Source organism: Python bivittatus, unplaced genomic scaffold (genome assembly GCF_059951505.1).
Source record: "Python bivittatus isolate LINGU-HERP-01145 unplaced genomic scaffold, Pbiv_v1 ctg000410_np1212, whole genome shotgun sequence".
NCBI lineage: Eukaryota > Metazoa > Chordata > Lepidosauria > Squamata > Pythonidae > Python > Python bivittatus.
In genome coordinates, this window is record NW_028277067.1 from 16,355,580 (window position 1) to 16,375,346 (window position 19,767).

At 36.5% G+C, this 19,767-nt stretch overlaps 2 protein-coding genes and 1 pseudogene across 2 annotated transcripts; all 3 read left to right on the forward strand.

Moving 5' to 3' along the window:
* Positions 1–1,898: 1,898 nt before the first annotated feature.
* Positions 1,899–2,861, forward strand: LOC103053644 (olfactory receptor 1f45-like; annotated as a pseudogene).
* A 5,905-nt stretch (positions 2,862–8,766) lies between these two features.
* On the forward strand, positions 8,767–9,744 carry LOC103053408 (olfactory receptor 10A7-like). The gene has a single exon (XM_007441369.2). The coding sequence runs from the start codon at positions 8,767–8,769 to the stop codon at positions 9,742–9,744; it is 978 nt and encodes a 325-aa protein (XP_007441431.2).
* Positions 9,745–16,465: 6,721 nt separating this feature from the next.
* On the forward strand, positions 16,466–17,452 carry LOC103053171 (olfactory receptor 5J3-like). Its single transcript, XM_007441368.4, has one exon. It carries the CDS (start codon positions 16,466–16,468, stop codon positions 17,450–17,452), a length of 987 nt encoding a protein of 328 aa, XP_007441430.4.
* The last annotated feature ends 2,315 nt before the right edge of the window (positions 17,453–19,767 follow it).

The window sequence follows — 19,767 nt, forward strand, 5'->3', positions numbered from 1 at the left end:
GGTATTAAGTATGCTTGTAACTGCTGTAAAGAAGACCAGAAGTCGCTTCTTTAAGTATTTTTCTTTTCTTTTCCTTTTCTTTTTCTCTCTTTCTGCTTTCTTTTTTGTACCTTTTCTTTCCTTCCTTCCTTCCTTCCTTCCTTCCTTCCTTCCTTCCTTCCTTCCTTCCTTCCTTCCTTCCTTCCTTCCTTCCTTCCTTCCTTCTTTTTTCTACATTGTTTCGTGTTTATCATTTACCTTCATAAAAATATATCTTTAATAAGATACACATACATACACATACATACACATATAGATATATACACACACACACATACAAAGCAATAAGTCCTGAACAAGATAAAATCTCCAAGGAGAAATAATTAATTACTGTAAAAATCTCCTTTGGGGCTAGGAGATTGATTAGATCTTTCAGCTTCTTCAGAAAAATTGGAAGATCAGTAGCAAATCTCACTGGATCACTTTGAAATACATAAAAAAGATATTTTAGTGACAAGTATTTTGACAGCTGAGAATGTTTCTGTGTGTACCAAGTGCTTGTGAGTGCTGGCACATCTATAAATCTGACAATCGCTTGTGGCAGGTAAGGCCTAGCCTCACACACCTAAAATAACTTTCTTGAAATTGGAACATTAAGACATCAAATAATCTCACATATCTCATTAAGTGAAAATATGGTTTGTAAAGTTTTTGTTTACTATGATGCATGATCTTAATCAGTATGTGGTTTCTGGGGGAACCACTTGATGTGCCTGGCTTTCTTAGTCGAAAACTTTAAATGAGGAGCTAAAACAAAAATCTAATTTGTTATTTTAGGTGAGTGTGCCAAATCATTTACATATCTGTGTTTTCTAGGGCACTGCCCTTCTGTAACTTTTTTTTTTTAAATTATTATTGACAATTTTCTTGCTTTCTCATGTAGAAAACAGACCCTTCCTTCATGTCACTGGTGTTTTGGAGAATCTGATCTGCTGTGTGCAGACATGATTATGTGCAGACATGATATTCTAATGCCTTCATTCTTGAGCTGGGATTAGGGATAGTTTCTGTAGTTATTAGACATAATGAGTTTAACTTTTTGTACAGAATAGTACAGAATAGTATTTAATAAAGGGAGAGAGAGAAAGGGAGAGAGAGAATCTCTGTCAGGCTTCTAAGGCTGCTGGAGGCCTTGTGAAGCTGGACAGGTTGGAAACAGACCCCACAAGGACTACTAGAACTCTATTATTACAGGGTATATTAACATAATTTTGAAAGCCTGGCAGAGATTCTCATTTTCTCTCCCTCTCTCTCTCCCTCTCTCTCTCTCTCTTTCCCCATACTAAGAGAAATAGGGGAGGTTAATCTTGAATTATTTCACCCCCCCCCCCCCGCTTCCAGGGCTAACCTAGTGTTTATACAACAACTTTTGAATGCCTTCTTCAAGGCCATCTCTTTACTCCTCAGTAATGGAATTGGATGACTGAGAAATAGCAAACTAGTATCATTCCTAACATTGCTATTGTCCCTGAAAACCACAAAAAATGGAATTCCTATCTTTGCTTTATTTTTTATTTTGGGTGACTCTTGATGTCTCAAATGTTATAAGAGACTGATAGAATATTTCTTATAATTCTCTCTTTTTTTCTCCAGGAAGAACTTCAAATGTCCACAAACTGGAGGAGAAAGTACAATCTTCTTATGATAATCATTGTGACAATTTTATTCATTAGCTAAAAATTGAGAGATGCAGAGTCCTTGTGATTCATTTGGTTGAGATCTTCAATTCTGTGTGGGCTATAGGCTCCATTGTAAAAGAAAGTTGGGGTTCATGATTATAAGTTATCCATTCAAGTACTCAGATCCATTATTTCCTGATTATATTTTAACTCTGGCATGGCATTTATTGACCTGAGAAAATGTTGGATGCAGAGAAAGAGAATAAGACAGGCATCACAGAGTTCATCCTCTTGGGTTTGTGGAATTCCAGTGAATTCCAACCTTTTCTTTTCATGTTCTTCCTTGTGATTTATCTTGTGACAATAACTGGAAACATCCTCATAATTGTGCTAGTTGTAGAAGACCAACACCTTCACACCCCCATGTACTTCTTCCTGGGAAATTTGTCCTGCTTGGAGACATGCTATACTTCAAGTATCTTGCCAAAACTGTTGACCACTTTGTTAACTGGAGATAGAACTATTTCTGTGAGTGGATGCTTATCCCAATATTATTTCTATGGCTCTTGTGTAGGTATAGAAACATTTCTCCTTGCAGCAATGTCTTATGACCGTTACTTGGCGATATGAAGCCCATTGTTTTATGCTTCTATTATGAACAGGAAGTTTTGTTTCCAGCTTATGGCTGGTGCATGGATAAATGGTTTGATAGTTAATAGCATTGTTGTGTTTCTGCTAGCTCAGTTTTCCTTCTGTGGATCTAATGCAATAGACCATTACTTTTGTGAACTAACCCCACTTGAAAAACTGACTTGCAGTGATTCCACACTATTTAAACTCATTGTTCTTCTCCTGTCCTTTATTTTTACCATTCCTCCATTTTTACTAACCATCAGTTCTTATGTTTATATCATTGCCAGCATTGCAAGAATGCAATCCACCATTGGAAGGCAGAAAGCTTTTTCAACCTGCTCCTCTCATCTCACAGTGGTTTGTCTTTTTTATGGTACAATTATCATAATCTATTTATTGCCAGACACTCCAACTCTGAGACAGCTTAATAAAATCTTCTCCATCTTTTACACTATCCTGACTCCTTTGGCCAATCCCCTCATCTACACTTTAAGAAATAAAGAAGTTCACCAAGCCTTAAGGCGGGTTCTCATTAAATTGACTTTTTTGGTGGGAAGACAGATAATCTGAAGTTTTTCCTTCTATTTACAGTAGGTAGTGGGTATTTTGAACATAGTTCCCCCTTTTTGTTATATTGCTATAAAACACACATAATGCATTATATTATTTCAATACAGTGGTATTTGTAAAGTATTGACTGAAGATTATTTACACGCTAATCTTTAGATAACTTAAACCATTGAAGATAAAAAGAGAGAGAAGTATTATTAATTATGATTTAAAATGTCAATGTTAATGAGCATAACATTATTTAAATTTTTCCTCCAGAACTGAATATAACATTAAAGAAACACTCCATAATGCATCAACATATTTGTTGTACAATAAAGGTTTCTGCCTTAAGCTGATTACTTAATATTATGTGTGCATGTTGAAAAAAAGAAAGGAAAAAAATGAACAAAGCAAATTTGACAATCATTAAATGCAAAAAAGAAGGAGGAGGGGGAGGAAGAGGAGGAGAAGGAGGAAGAGGAAGAGGAAAAGAAAAAAAAGTCTATTTGGTTTCTAACTCCCCCTCCCCCTGCTGCTTTTGCTAATTGAGAATATTCATAAACATGCTTATAAAGCATTTGGAACATATTGTAGTTGATAAATCAGAGATAGCTCCTTTTTAGAGTCAGAGCATCTGTATTTTGTTTGTTTTGCTTCTTCTAAGACTGTAAGGATGTTAAGCTGGTGATGAAGTGATGGGGAGGGGGACTTCTAATGTCTGTTTTACATTTTTCTCATGATGTTTGCAAATTAGGGGCAATGCCACTAAATTTATATACTGACTTTTCAATGTTGCAATAAATTGTGAAAATCAGACATCCAAAAATCACCAGGTTTGCCTTTCAGGAATGTAATATTAATGTGTCTCGTGGAACATGTCAATCAAGTTGAAATCTTCCATGTTGGTGGCTTAATCCTGCTCCAATAACTTATGCCATTAAGTTTTCCTAGGTCTTACTAAATCAGCATGGGTTGGAAATTCTGAGTGGGATCCTGGAAGTGAGATACAGCTGCCTAATGTCACACTCCAGAACTAAAAGTGCCCAGCAATAAATCCTCCAACTCTTAGCTTTCCTTAGCTGCTTCTTGAAAGCCTTCCAATAATAATTACCACTTTTCTTTCCAATTAGCATCAGACATGCCAAATTTTTGATAGTTTTCATCTTCACAGTCCATCAGTTTCTTAAAATCCTTTTGCTGTCTCTGTCCCCTGTATAACGTTTGCATTACTGTTTCCTTTGTGTGTTCATAATGGTTTTGTTTAGGAATTTTTACAAGAAAATACTCCAATGTTCTTGACAACTTCATCCTTCTAGTTTGCCAAGTTTTGGAACTGTATCGGTTATATTTACAGCCATCCATGATAGTTTAGAATAAATTTAAGTACTATTATTTCTAATAACAATAATAAAATTGTCTTGGACAATCTTGGAAAACTCCAGAAGGCACAGCAGGTCAAGAAGGAGTTTTAAAATGTTTTCATTTTGGATACTATGATGAAAGTTTAAGAAAAAGTATGGAGTATGGGGGTCATTATAATCAAGCACTTATTTGTGAAATTGCACAATATTATTGATCACTAGGAATATGTATTAAGGCTTCATGTCTAGTTCCCAATTTTGTACTTTTGTTGACAACCAGCCCACAACAAAAGATGCCTGACCTGGCTGGAGAGACAACCCTTATGACCTGATGCTGATTCTGCACTCGAAAAGTAAAGAGAAGGAACATTATTATTTCATTCAAGTTTAGCTTCTCTCAAGATGAATGATATTGTCTGCCATAGTTCAAAACAATTCTTTTTTTTCCCTATTTTTAAAACTTCAATATCATTACAATTAACATTTCTTTTAAAAAGGTTAACTATGATTTTACATAAAAACTAAGTGGCAATATAATAATAAAGGTATAATATTATCATTTTATCATTTGGAGCATGTACCTAATGTATTATATATAGACAAATAAAGTGAAGAAAGAAAGAAAAAATGCTATGCTAACTACCAAAGAAATTAAACCAAAACAATAACTCCCAAAATACCCACCTCTACTTTCAATATAGTCATGAATCCTTTGGTCAGCCCTATATCTTCATGCCAGCATTTCAGCATGAAAGGGTGCTGCTAAAGAAGGCTGTTGAGAAATGGGCTTTCTGTAGGTGTTCAGGAGCCTTACTGGGCTTGGCGCCTTGAGGAAGAAAGATAACGGGGTCCATAGCATGGCATTTACAGCTATGTAGCTTGGCATTACACCAGCATTCAGGGGCAGAAAGCAGAGGCTTGACAGACAAATCAGCAAAAATTCATCTTTGTTAAATTTGGAACAAGGCATTCCTTCCTTTGCCATATCATAAGCGGAATAATTGGGGTTTTCAGTTTGAGCACAATTTTGCAACTGTCTTGTGGAGCAGAAAGCTAATCTCTTACTTCTAAGTTCAGTTGTGGAACTGGAATATGTAGAAACTGGCTCAGAGAAAAAAATGACTGTTTTGCAAGAGGTCCATCTGTGCTTGTTTGTTTTGTTATTTCTGATAACAAGAGAGACTTGATTTGTTGAGGTAGACACATGGATGCAGCACTCATGTTGGGGACTGCAGGGAAATTCTGTTTGCTGGCAAATGAAATTATCCCCCTTTCCTAGAAGGGAGTGGATTAACGTTTGTTGGACCTGAAGGACTATGCACTGTTACAGGGCGAAGGGATGCAGCATAGCAAGCTTTTTGATGATGGAAGTTAAGCCTGAGTAAATAGAAGACATGGTTTCTGCCACCCGTGTTCATTGTTTAGCCAACATTTCAGCACGAAAGGGTGGTGCTAAAGAAGGCTGTTGTGAAATGGGCTTTCTGTAGCTCTTTGGGAACCTATTAGGTTTGGTGTTTGAGGGAGAAAGATAATAGGGTTCATTATCAGTTGATAAAGATCAAGGTTTAGCTTCAGCTGGTTCAAGAGGACCATAGTGATTACTTCAAGAAAGGAAATTATCCCCACTTACTCTGTTGGTCTTTGAAGATGGGATTAGTGTACTGATTTTCAGTTGTTTTGCTACTTTGCTGGGGCTTAGCTTCCCTGAATTTGACCAAGCATACTTCTTCTTTTCCCCCACTTTCATCTAGTCAGTTAGGGAGGCATGGTGACTTGCTTCCATCAGGACAGAAGAGATATGTACAGGTAGTCCTTGTTTATCTACTGCCTCAGACAGTTAACAAGTTAACAAGCTCAGCTTTGTGACCTTAATTAGTTGATTAGAACCCTCCAGCCAGGTCAGGTTGCTGCCTGACACTGACAAGACCCTAATCAATTTCACATTTTTGCTTCCTAAGCAGCTCAGGGCACATAGCCACAAGTGCACTAGGCAAACAACCAGTGCTAGTGCATTCCTTTCAGTGTGTATTCCCCATTGCATGCCTGCTTACTCTCATGTAATCCCTTCCTCTCCAATAAATGTAAATACCAACATTAATTTTCTTTTTGCTAATTATCCCATGGACGGGGGGAGCATTCCAAAGGATGGGGGAGTGGGAAAAAGGGCTATAAGATTTATCCTTTTTACCCAGCTTCCTTGTGAATCGAGTTTCAGAAACCTTCCCCTCCATTTGGGCTCATCCAGCTGTTTGGGGTTGTATCCTTCTGAGGCTATAAAGCAAAAGACAGCTGAAATTAAATCATAAGCACAGTCCTGGTCACATGATTTTTCACTTAGTGACCACTTCACTTAACAACTGAGATGCTGGTCCTAATTGTGGTTACTAAACAAGGGCTTTTAACTACAGGTAGTTAAAAGACATAGGTGAAGACATGGAGAAGCAGAAGGTACTGCTGCTAAAGCAATGTCTTGCCATAAACCCATAGAAAATTCCAAGTGAAAAATAAGGAATTCTAAAAAAAACAACAACATTCCAACAGAAAGAAATAAGATATAATGCCAGGAGTTATGCAAACTAAAATCAGGACCTGGTGGTAACACTAAAAATTTGGTCCCTAGAGGCAGCCCATCTGATCTTTGGAGCATATGCAAAGGGTGAAGTTTTTGCCTTTTTCCCAGGATTAGAAATAAACTAGAATTTTCAGAATGCTAGCAATAGAAGATATAGATTAGTTTTATTACTAGTGCATGAATGTGACTATGGATTCTCAGGATGAATTGCCCAAATAATATTGCAAAGGGGTCAACCATTCCTCAGAATCAACAAACTCTGAACAACAGGGCAATCCCAATATTTTTTTTACCATATTACTGTAAGATCTCCTTTGGGGTTTGTAATCAAATTGCATCAGAAAACCAGAAAGATCTCCCAGGGTTAATTATTTTAAATGTTTATCAAAAGCTATTTTAGAAATACTTTGATCTCATAGCAGAAAATGCTCCAAGTTGCGTTGAGCAATAATTTGGAGGAAAAATGAGAATTGATTCTTTGGGACATCAACAATATAAACTGATTCTTTGGGACATCAACAAATAAAGCAGTAACTTGCTACAAATAAATTTCGGACAGTTGCATGGATTTTGGAAGGATGATGCTCTTCTCCTAATGTTCCTTTTTCACTAAAATATTGGTTGGCTTCATAGAGCTTAGTAAGTAAAATTATATCATGGTATCACTAGTTCAGCTTGATCTGGGAAGTCAATGTTTGTGCTCTGCAAATCATCGCTTATAGTTTACCCTTATATAGGAGCCCAGCCACTGAGATTTATTCAGCAAACAAGTTTAAAAGAAATCATGCATTAATGTATTGAATAAAACAGCCCATCCCCGATTAATTAAAAGAGTTTGAACTTCTTTTCTTGAGCTGATTTCTAGAAAAAAGTATTTGGGACTGTCCTTGAGTGAATATAAACATGTGGCTTAGGGGATGTCTCTTGCATCATAGATGACCCTCAAATACAGTTTACTGTGCACACTTGATATTCTTGAATAGTATGTAGAAGAGATTGATTCAGGATTGCCTAAGGAAAACATCCACTTCCCAGTTTCACTGGTGCCAAAATTTGGACCTCTGTTTATATTAATGAATGATGCGAAATTGTAAGGATGCAACTAAATTTTTTTGAAGATGATCTAGACCAAAAAAAAAAAAGTTTTATGAATACTTAGTAAAATTTTATTGAAAGATTCAGAAAAAATATTTATTGGATTCTGAAGACTCTAAAATTATACTGATGATTTAATTGTCAACCTATTATATATTTATAAGATATAAATTATGTGGCACAAGATTATTTCCCTTCACATTTCATAATAATTGTATCTCTTTCTACTTAAATAAATATAATGTGTTCAGTGTACCAGTCAGATTGATAATTTCTCTAGCCTAGACATTTCAAGATTAACTTCAGGATCACCTTCCTCATGTTCTTCTTTGATCAATAATTTTATGTTCTGGATGATTCCTTTACAAATTTTATTTAGAAATGAATGTATTAAAACAATAAAATGCAGGGTACAATGAGGTGAGCGAACTTAATGTACACTGCATATCTAACACAAGAACTGTTAATGATAATTTCATATAATTGTCCAGGAAAGGGATTCCTACAATGTAGATGTAGATATTTGAACTTGGAATCATAGATAAAATATCTTGGAAAACAATAGAAGAATGTTAGGAAGTATGTTGGTGAGAGGGAGGAGACAGAAATGGTTAATGTAATATAATGCACAGCTGTCTGAAACCCAGTGTTGCAACTGCACTATATAAAAAGGTGGGAGAACAACAGGCTCCTTTTCTGCTTTTATCCATATCATCCCAGGTAGAGCTAATCTTCCTGCTATATGAATAGAATAATTATGAATATTACCAAATTTCTTTCTTAGTATATTCTTTCAAAAAACCCAAAGAAAAGGAGTACTTTATATTTTGCATTTGAATCTATCTTTCTTGTTATATATTCTAGAATTTATGTGAGATTTGATTAATGGAAAAACATGCTGGATATAGAAGAGAGAAATCAGACAAGCATCAGAGAATTCATCCTTCTGGGTTTGGGGAACCTCCCTGAGCTGCAACTTTTCCTTTTCTGGTTCTTCTTGGTGATTTATCTGATGACAATAACTGGGAACCTCCTCATCTTTCTGCTTGTTGTTGCTGATCAGCACCTTCACACCCCAATGTACTTCTTCCTGGGAAATTTGTCCTGCTTAGACACTTGCTATAGCTCTATCTCGCTACCCAAAATGTTGGCCAACTTGCTGACTGGTAAAAGAACCATTACTCTAAGTGGATGCCTAGCTCAGTATCATTTCTTTAGCCTTTGTGGAAGTATAGAAACCTATCTTTTGGCTGCCATGTCTTATGACCGTTATCTGGCAATTTGTAGACCTTTGCTGTATGCTTCTATTATGAATAGGAAATTCTGTTTTCGGCTTATGGCTGGGACAGGGATAAATAGTTTGATAGTTAATATTATTCTGGCAGCTTTCCTGGCTCAGTTATCCTTCTGTGGGCCTAATGTCATAGACCATTACTTTTGTGATTTACACCCACTGATGAAATTATCCTGTACTGATAGAAGTTTCTTTGAAATCTTTGCTTTTTGTGGTGCCATTATTTTCACAGTTCCTCCATTCCTGTTGACCATCATTTCTTATATTTCCATCATTGCCACCATCATCAAGATGCAGTCCACCACTGGAAGGCAAAAAGCCTTTTCAACCTGCTCATCTCATCTCCTGGTGGTTTGTCTTTTTTATGGCACATTAATCATTGTCTATGCATTGCCAGAAACACCGTCCTTGAGACACCTCAATAAAATCTTCTCTATTTTCTATACAGTCATGACTCCTTTGGTCAACCCTCTAATCTATACCTTAAGAAATAAAGAAATTCACAAAGCCGTGAGACGGCTTTTAAATAAAGTGATCATTTTTGGCATGTGTCACTTGAAATTGTCCATTTCTTTTTAATTCATTGGATAGTCAAACTTTAATGTAAGTATGCAAATTTGGTGTATTCTGTTTAGTAGTATTGGCTAAGAATTTCAGGTGGGATCATGATGGTTTAGGTCTAGGGTTTAATTGCTTTGCTTCATGAAAGTGTTCAAATCTCACTGACTCTTCTTCTTCTCCAGCTTTTTCTGAGCTTGTTCTGCCTCTTTCTTGTTGGGTTTCCATCAATGATTTCTTTTGGAAAAGACATCTGATTTGAAAAGTTATTGTTATTTTTCATCTTTTTTACCAGAACATGGAAATTTCTCTGCAATTTTCATGTATTCTATAATATTTATGATTTTTGCTTTATTTTTATTTTTAATATTGTTTATTGCCCAGAGTCACTTGTTGAGATGGGTGGCTATATAAATTGATTAAATGAATAAACAAACAAACAAAGAAAGAAATGTGTTTACATGACTTCACTTTCCCTGCATTTTTAATATAATCTTGAAACAAACTATGGAAATTATGTTGTCCAAATATAATTGTCCAAATTTAATGGTGTTATTTTCATATTCCCTCTCAATAGAACATGTTTTGGTTTGATTACCGATTTTGCTTGAAGGGTTTGTTTTATTGTTGTATTATTTACACACACACACATACACATGCACACACACACACACACATGTATATTAAAACTTTTAGGAAGCTGTGGCATAATTTTGCCATATAGAAATTGCTTTGTGAGGCAATAGGGAGTGTAAACAGGATGGTTTGGAACTCCCAGCCATACCAAGATATGCTCCTTGCATTGATTTTATCATCAAGGTTTTAAAAAAAAAAAAAAAAAGAAATCAGTAGAAATTAAATTTTTCAGTAAGTCTCAGTATTTTCAACTGAATGAGAGCTAAGTTATAAAACTGCATTTCTCCCACAGTTGCCTGGAGAAACTGGCTACCAAAACACCCAGACCACAGAACTCTCAGATCTTTCACTTTACTTGTGCAAATGAATTCTAATCCTAGACAATATTTTTCCAGGCATTTCTTCCCAAAAAGTGGATCAATGTTATCCAAAGCTAAATAAATCAGCCTCCCTTGGCAGAAAAAAAAAATTGAGGTTTGGGCTTCATGTGACAAGGTGCCAAACGTGTTTGGAAGGCTTCCCACCTGTGACAAGCTATAGCACTTTTTTTCCCCTCAGCTTTCTTCCAACTCCAAAAACCATGTTTCTGAAGAATCTAAACTCTCTGACTATGAAAACAGCAACCTTATTTAGGTTTTTCAGGAAAATGTTCCTATACATTTCAGGGCTCATGACCTTGCTTCTTCAGGCTGTCCCTCACCTTCCAAAGCTTGAAGGTGTATTTTCTGCAGTCTACTTTTTTTTTTGTTCTATTATTTCCTGAGGTGGAGACTGAGAGTCTGCCTGGTCAGGCTCTTCAGATTTTGAATCTGAAGTATCAGAGTGATAGCCATTGTGACATCATGATGAGATTGTTTTCCTGAGGAAGAAAATCTGGCCATTGTCCTCTTATACTGCCTGCCTGCCTGTATACAGGGGGTTTCTCTGTATGTTTCAGGAAGACTTTTCTTACCTTCAGGTGAGACAATGCCCAGTGTGATTTTATAGTGATATTGTCTGCCAAAAAGAAAAACAATTTATCTTGATTAAGATTTTGTAATAAAGAATTGAAGATTTATCTCCCATTCATTTCGAGCTAAAATCATTCTTATAGAAATGTGGAGGAGGTGCATTTCCAGTCAGAAATTAATGGGTTATATTATTACATATTTCATATTATGTTACAGTTAGGGCAAATAATTAGTGTCCAAATAATACAAAAGACTTCTTTCCCTGGTGATTGCTTAATTTATCAAATTTCTATCTTGCTGCAGTCAAAAAAGACTCTCTACAGCTCACAAAGATAATAAGACAATAACAATAACAATAATAATAAACCTTATGAGTACAGTTAAACCACCCAAACTTACATGGCTTCAGAGCTAAAGATTCTTCCAGAAAAGCATTCTTTTCAATTTTTTTCTGGAAAGCAAATAATGTTGGGGTGATCCCCATCCCTGAAAAACAATGCTTTTGGGCTCCACCCCACCTCCCTGAGATCGGGACAATCAGCTACTCCTTCTGAAATGATTGAAGTGGTCAGGCTGACTCTAGAGAGGAGTTTCAGTCCTGCAGGTAACTGGGCACCACCATGAGGATGTGGGCTATTGTAATCAGGTCCTCCCATCTCAAGTAAGCCTGCAACTGGTGTACCAGCCAAGCCTGGTGTCATGATTCTGTGAGGACCACCTAGTTGTGATAAATCAATGGGATGGCCCCTACCCAAAAGACCTGAACATAGGCACCCATTCATGCTTGTTCAAATCATTCTTAGTTGGTTTCCTCTTGCACTTCAGCCAGTACTTCTGCCACTCCATCTCTTCAAACCATTGGGATCAACTGGCAGAGAGAGGCTGCTGGGGCAATTTTAGTCAAGGGCCCAAGATGCCACCTCATACCAGTGGCAGACCTGGCCCTCAACTGACCTAACCACAAAATCTTCAGGGAAATCCTCAAGGACCTGTCAGAAACCAGATGGATCCATATGGTATCTGGGGTAGACTATCCTAATGGTCCCAACCCTGCAGAGATCAACAACCAAACATTTCTGGACCAGGGAAGAATCTGGACAGAACAAAGGTAGATCAAAACACCCTCCAATGTCCAGGTCACAGAGCAACCTCTAACTTCTAACTTGTCACTGTCTATAGTTGAGAAAACCTGGGATAGGACCTTGGTTTTCATGGGGGCCATGAACCCATAAGCCCCATCCACCCAAAGACTGAAATTCCCCAGAACCTATAGGCAAAGGACATCCATCGCCAAGCTGGCAACCAGGTCTAGGAGCTCAGGGAGGGATCCTAAGGAACACCAGAACAGTAAAAAAATCAAAGGACCTCTAGCTTTCCTTTTGCCCTGTCCAAACACATGTCTAGCCATTCTCAAACAGTGACCTTTGCCAAAGATAATGTGTGATGACAAATCAATACCACCCATATGGTACTGAGATAGGTACAGGCCTGAAAGCTGGCTGGGCAAGTTTCTGAGAAGACAACATCAACACCCTCCCTGTCAGGTCTCAGTAACACATGCCAAGTCTGCCCACTTGTCCGCCCTCAAAACATGGATGGACATGGTCTTATTTCAGCCATATAAGGGTCATTTTGAAGATTGAAAGGTGTGGAAAATGGAATAAAATAATGATCACTGAAATCGTCTGGAAGTGATTCCAAGATAAACCCAGACCAACAGAAAAAATCCCAAACCATATCAATAGTCAGTACAGGTGACTTGTTATCATCTGTCTTGAATGTGACCCTGGAGACTCTAAGGATACATTACCTGAGAAGGATTTCAACTACTCTTCCAAAGTAAAAAAACTCTGAACAAGACTAAAATCCCAAGGAGAAATAATTAATGTAACAATCTCCTTTGAGGCTAGGAAGTTGGTGGCATCTTTCAGCTTCTTCAGAAAAAAAGAAAATCAGTAGCAATTCTTATTTGAGGTACTTAGGAACAGGTTTTTTATAGTGGGGAATGTTCCGATGTGTACCAAGTGCCATTTTTTTTTCCTGCAAGAATGTGGAGATATAAGACTAAGGGATAAAACATCTATGAATCTCACAGTCACTTGGGCTAGGTAAGTTCTACCCTCAGATACTGAAAGACTCTTCGAAAATTGAACATTAGGAGTCCTCAAATGGCCTTCTGTATATTATTAAATGATAATGTGGCTTGTAAGGTTTTTATTTTTTATGATGAACTTGGTATGTGGTTTACAGATTGGCATTGTGATTTAGAATAATGGGTTTATTCTTCTTTAGCTTCCTTAAATCCAAAACCTTTGGCACAAAGAACTCATCAAAATCTGTGTCTATGATCTTAAATTAACTCGTTGTGCCAAATCTTTATCATATCAACATCTTCTAGACTCTGTACCTCAGTAAAATATTGTTGAATTTATTATTGACAAATATCATACTTTATGATTTAGAGAACAGCCATCCTGCATACTGGTGGCCTTTTGGTAAATAACTGTAGAATCTGGTCTATTGTGCAGACACGGCCATCTGGCCAAGTGCTATTTGTCCAAAGAAGCTGACAAATCAATAATGTATTTAGCTTACACTAGATTTATTAAACTTCAAAAATCATCATCTTAAGAAAAGAAATTATTCCTTATGGTGATAACAAGAAATAATACTCTAGTGAAATTAATGTTTTCATACTGAGATTAGTCTCAGTAGCTATTAATAACTTTGTACAAGAGTACATTCAATAAAATACAAAGCACTATGTTTTTACAGGAAGGCTAACAGCAAGAAGAAAGGACCCTTGTCAAAAATTATGGTCACCAACTAGAATTTTTCTGCATGTATGTTCAGACATACATAAATTGAATAATTAATTCAATTTACTCAGTAAGCAAAATAAAAAGAAAAAAAATAATTGTGATAAATTAAACAATGTGGTGGGCTATGAAAATCTATTTTAAGAACAGAGTACAAATACAAATGTCTTCCTGGTTACCAGATATCACCCAAACCAGTATCGTACTTATAGCAATAGAATCAAACATAATCGAGCAACTCTTAATAGCATTATTACACAATTTTACTAATGCAAAGTTTGTTTTCTTCATGGTTTATCTGCAAAAGGTTATTAACTAGCAGAAGCATCAAGGTACATCATCAAAATGAGTACTGCAGTACAATGTGAAGAACTGACTCAGTCACCTGGTTTGGACAGGGCAAAGATGATGCTGAAATGAAATGTTATTAAATCTCCCTCAAATATCAGGGAAGGCAAAACCTAAAGTCTAGCCAAGGAGAACATCTTCTTATATTGATGTTTTTATGGTACTCAGCAAGAGTAAAAGGTCTTCTGAACAAAACATTTTTGTTATCATGGGGATAACACTGTGATATTTCTTGAGATTCCATTCAATGAATCATTGTTGCAGTGCTAAGTGAGCTCCCTTTGATCCAAATGACAGCAGGTAATGAAAAAAGAGTCCAGAGCTTCTAAGATTTGCCTCTATCCCACAGGGGATATGTTATTGTCTCTGAGGATTTAGAATGCCAAAGGTCTCTCCTTAGGACTTGGTTAACCATAAAGCAAGAAGCCCAAGGCCTGTGTGTTGAATAGGTTTAGGACAGCAGAAACATATTAATTGCTATTGATAAAGAATTTGGTCACTGGTTGTATCACTATTTGTGGTACTAAAGTACTCAACTCAGGTTTCTGAGGTTATTGATCTACCCCTTCAGAAAGAAATCTAGAAGTTTCTTGAAAGCTGAAGATTTCTTCTGTAACTGATTCTTCTACCTTCAGCATCCACTTTTTTTATTTCAGCAGGCCCTTGTAAGGTGCTTTCCTGTCAAGTAGGGTACACCTCAGTTGGAACCCATTAACATTTTTGTATTCCTGGCGATATCAAGATTTAGACTTGTACTTAATTCTAGAGTTATTACCTGGATCTTCCATCATTAAGGAAGATTCCTAACTGGTTTCTCTTTAAATGGTATGAATCTTTTCTGTTTTCACTAAAGAACAGTGTTCTTTTCATCCTTATTCGAGAAGCATGTTGAAGAACATTTATGAAGATTCAAGGCTGGATGGCATCAAACTTTCCTAATTCTGCTTTACGTTTTCAAGCAGCAAGCCAGGGATGTACATGAACTCCAAGTGCCAGAACTAGTTCAGTAGTACCTCCCCACTTATGTTCCTCAGGATCTGAAATTGAGAGGTACGATACTTTTCTTTTTCATTAAGCAAAAATCTTTACAACCAATAGCTATTAAAGATCTTTGCCTCTTTTTGAATTGTGGAAATTGGTGATCATCATCTCACTCATAGACATGATGTCTCCTGTTTCTGTTGGGTAAAAATGTAATTTTATTCCAGAAGTAGCTTTTCTAATACTTCAGCTACTACAATTCTTTTTCTGCAAACTTAAATGATGATGTGGGAAAAGAACTTGTCACCAAACTTGTTACTTGTCTAATCTAATGAAACTGTGTCAAAGTCTTTTCTGATTGTATTTTCAGTATGAAAAATGACAGTATCACTGTTTCAATCAGATCGAACAGGATCTTATGCACAGTCCTGTATCTTTTGCCATAAAATCATATTTCCTGTTAGTTCTCTGGTTAATCATGGTACCTTGATTCTAATACTGCATTTACTTCTTGTGTAGATATAATATTTTATAGCTTAGGATAGAGATGGGGGACAATAACAGAAAAAAAAAAGTAGTATTTTTCCTGCCATCACCATTGTCACCGAAAATGACACGTAACTGAGCTATCATTGCTATTCGTTTAATTTTTGCGGCTCTGTTTATCTTCAAACATTGCAAGAGACTAACTAATACAATATTCATTGTAATTCTCATTTTTTTCCCAGGGCAGATCTTCCAACATCCACACACACAGATTGAATAAAAACGGATGACAAGATGACAGCTTCCTTCTCATGCCAATGATTTTAACGATTTCATTTGTTAACCAAAACACAGAAAGGAAAATTCCTGTTTCATCTGGGATAAGACCTTCAATTCTGTGTGGACTAAGGTTACTTTTTATAATAAAGTGTGATTCATGATGATAACATCTAGTGGAGCACACTGATGCATGATTTCCTGATTATATTCTATCTTTGGTATGATATTTATTAACCTAAAGAAATGTTGGATGCAGAGAACAGAAATGAGACAGGCATCACAGAATTCATCCTCTTAGGGTTGGGGAATCCTGTTGAACTACAGCCTTTTCTTTTCTTGCTCTTCTTGGTGATTTATCTTGTGACAATAACTGGGAATCTCCTCATTATCGTGCTAATTGCAGCTGACCAACATCTTCACATCCCAATGTACTTCTTTCTGGGGAATTTGTCCTGTGTGGAGACTTGCTATTCTTCAACTATCTTGCCAAACATGTTGACTGGTTTATTAAGTGTCAACAGAACTATTACTGTGAGAGAATGCCTCTCCCAGTATTATTTCTTTGGCTCTTGTGTAGGTGTAGAGACATTTCTCCTTGCAGCAATGTCTTATGACCGTTACTTGGCAATATGTAGACCTTTATTCTATGCTTCTCTTATGAATAGGGAAGTTTGTTTGCAACTTATAGCTGTAGCATGGATAAATGGTTTTATGGCTAATAGCATTATTGTCTTTCTGATAGCTCAGTTTTCCTTCTGTGGACCTAATGTGATAGATCATTATTTTTGTGACTTAAGTCCACTGAAAAAACTGTCTTGCAGTGATCCTAGCTTATTTGAACTCATTGTTCTTCTCTTGTCCTTCATTTTTACCATTGCTCCATTTTTACTGACCTTCAGTTCTTACATTTGCATCATTGCCAGCATCATGAAAATCCAATCCACCATTGGAAGGCGGAAAGCTTTCTCAACCTGCTCTTCTCATCTGATGGTGGTTTGTCTTTTTTATGGCACATTAATCATTGTCTATATATTGCCAGATACCCCCACTCTGAGACACCTTAATAAAATCTTCTCCATTTTTTATACAATCCTGACTCCTCTAGCTAATCCCCTCATTTACACCTTAAGAAATAAAGAAGTTCACCAAGCCTTAAGACGAGTTCTTGATAATTTGACATTTTATTTTATTTTATTTTTTTGTGGGGGTAGGCAGAACATAAGAACATAAATAGCGCCCTACTGGATCAGAGCCCTGGTCCATGGAGTCTAGCAGTCTGTTCTCCCAGTGGCCAACCAATTGCACAAGGAAGCTCTTAGGTCTTCTAGAAGATGGCCTTCAGAGACAGTCACACTGCCATCAAGATCCCCATGGAATCATGAAAGGGTATTCCAAATTGATTCCTTATCTTTGAGGTGTGAAAATGTTGAATATAGTTGCTCAACCAGTGACAGTTATGTCTTTGCAGCCAGAACTACTCATTTTTTTTTTTTTTCTTATTAGGGTGAAGGTGATTTTTATTGTCCATTTTGTATTTTTCTCATTTTTTAAAAAAAATAAGGACAATGCCATTATGTTAAACTTAACACATTGACTTTTTAAAAAAATCGATAAATTGAGAAAATAAAATAATCAGAAATATCTTCATTTCTTCTGATCAGTCATTGTACCTTGATTCTAATATTAAATTTGTTTCCAGTGTAGATATAACCTTATATTGTTTAGAATAGAGAAGAAGGAATGGGGGAGGATCATACCAAAACAAAGGAGTATATTCCCTACCAATATCATTGTCACTGAAAATGACACACAATTAAACTATCTTGCTAATTTTGCCTGGCTGTGGTTGTCTTCAAACATTACAAGAGATTAACCAATAGAATATTCCTTGTAATTCTCAATTTGTTTTCCAGGGCAAAGTTTCCAAGACCTGCAAACATAGAATAAAACTGGAGGAGAAGGTGCTTCCTTATTAGGCCAATCATTTCAACAATTTTATTCATTGGCTAAAAATAGGCAAAAATCTGGTGATTGATTTTGGATAAGATCCTGGATTCTATGTAGACTAAGGCTACTTTTTATAATAAAGTTGGGGTTTGTGATTTTAACTTATCTAGTGGTGCACACAGATAGATGATTTCTTGAATACATTCCAACTCTGGCAAGCTATATATTGACCTGTATATAGTAAGAACTAATACAAACTAAAGTAGAACAAGAGAAAAGAAAGAGAAGGGGAGAAATAAAGGAAAAAAACTAAAAGTGCAAAAAAGAAAAAGAGGAAAGGGAAGGGAGGGAGGGAGGGAGGAAGGGAGGGAGGAAGGAAGGAAGGAAGAAGAAAACATCAAAATCCAGGCAACAGCTACTGTGTTTTTGAGTTTCAGCACTGAGAATACCTTCTGTGTCACTCATTTCTAATTGTCTGATCTGCCTGTCTTGCTCTTTGAATTGATTCTTTTCCTTAGGAAGAGTTGCTTATACTATGGATTCTTGTTGTAGTGCCTGCTTAGTGTAATAATAATCACGGCTGACAATGTGGCAGTTCACATTGGGAAGCTCACTCAGCTTATTTCTGAATATTTTTTAGCCTAATTATTCTATGGACAACATCCAGTTCAGAGTCAGCCTGACTTTATAGAGTCATGGCTGTACTGCTTCTGCATTTCTGGAATTTCTTCCCCCTGCTGTCTCATGTTCCTTAAACTCTAGCAAACATTATCCTTTTCTTCCACCAAGATAATAATTGTTCCTGGAGTCTGTAAACATTGTTGAAAATGGATCTCCCCATTCCAAACATAGCTCCTGGGAAAGGTCCCAGTTGTAAAATGACTGCTTTCAATAGATTTTTAAATGCAACAGACTAAAAAAAAAAAAAAAAGGAAGCAAACAAAATATTGGTAGTGGAAAGGCCAATTTTTGAGACAAAGTCTCTATGTTTTTGACTGAGACTGAAGAAAAGGAGTCATGCAGCAAAAAGACATGTGTTGGCTTACCTCTCTACCTGTTACCAGTCATGGCTTGGGTTACTTTCTTTTTCATCTTTCTGTCCAACTTTAGAAACCATGATTCTAAAGTATCTAAACTCTCTGACTTGTTCAACAAATAAATGTTTGTTTAGGTTTTCCAGGGAAATGTCCCTATACACATTTATGATATAAATCAGGCATACCCTGTGAAGGGGGAAATGGGTTCAGTCCCTTATTTTAAGGCCTGGGACCCTACTCTTCTACACTCTACTACACCAAGCTCAACTGATTTAAGCAATTCCTTAGTTTGCAAAAGATGGGAGCTGCTGTTAGGTGAAACTATGTTATCCTTAAAGTAAAACTGCTGCAATATGCTAAATTAACTGCTGGTGTGTGAAAATTAACAGCATTATTACTAAAAATAAAGATAATACCCACTGCTTTGGCAAGCTTAGGGTTACTAGAAGCTGACTCACATTTAAAGGATATGAGCAAGTCTACTCTGTATCTTCTCTCCAGCCTCAAGGGGTGGGCTGAATTTGTATTTTCCCCTGTGCAAAGATACATTAAAGACTAACT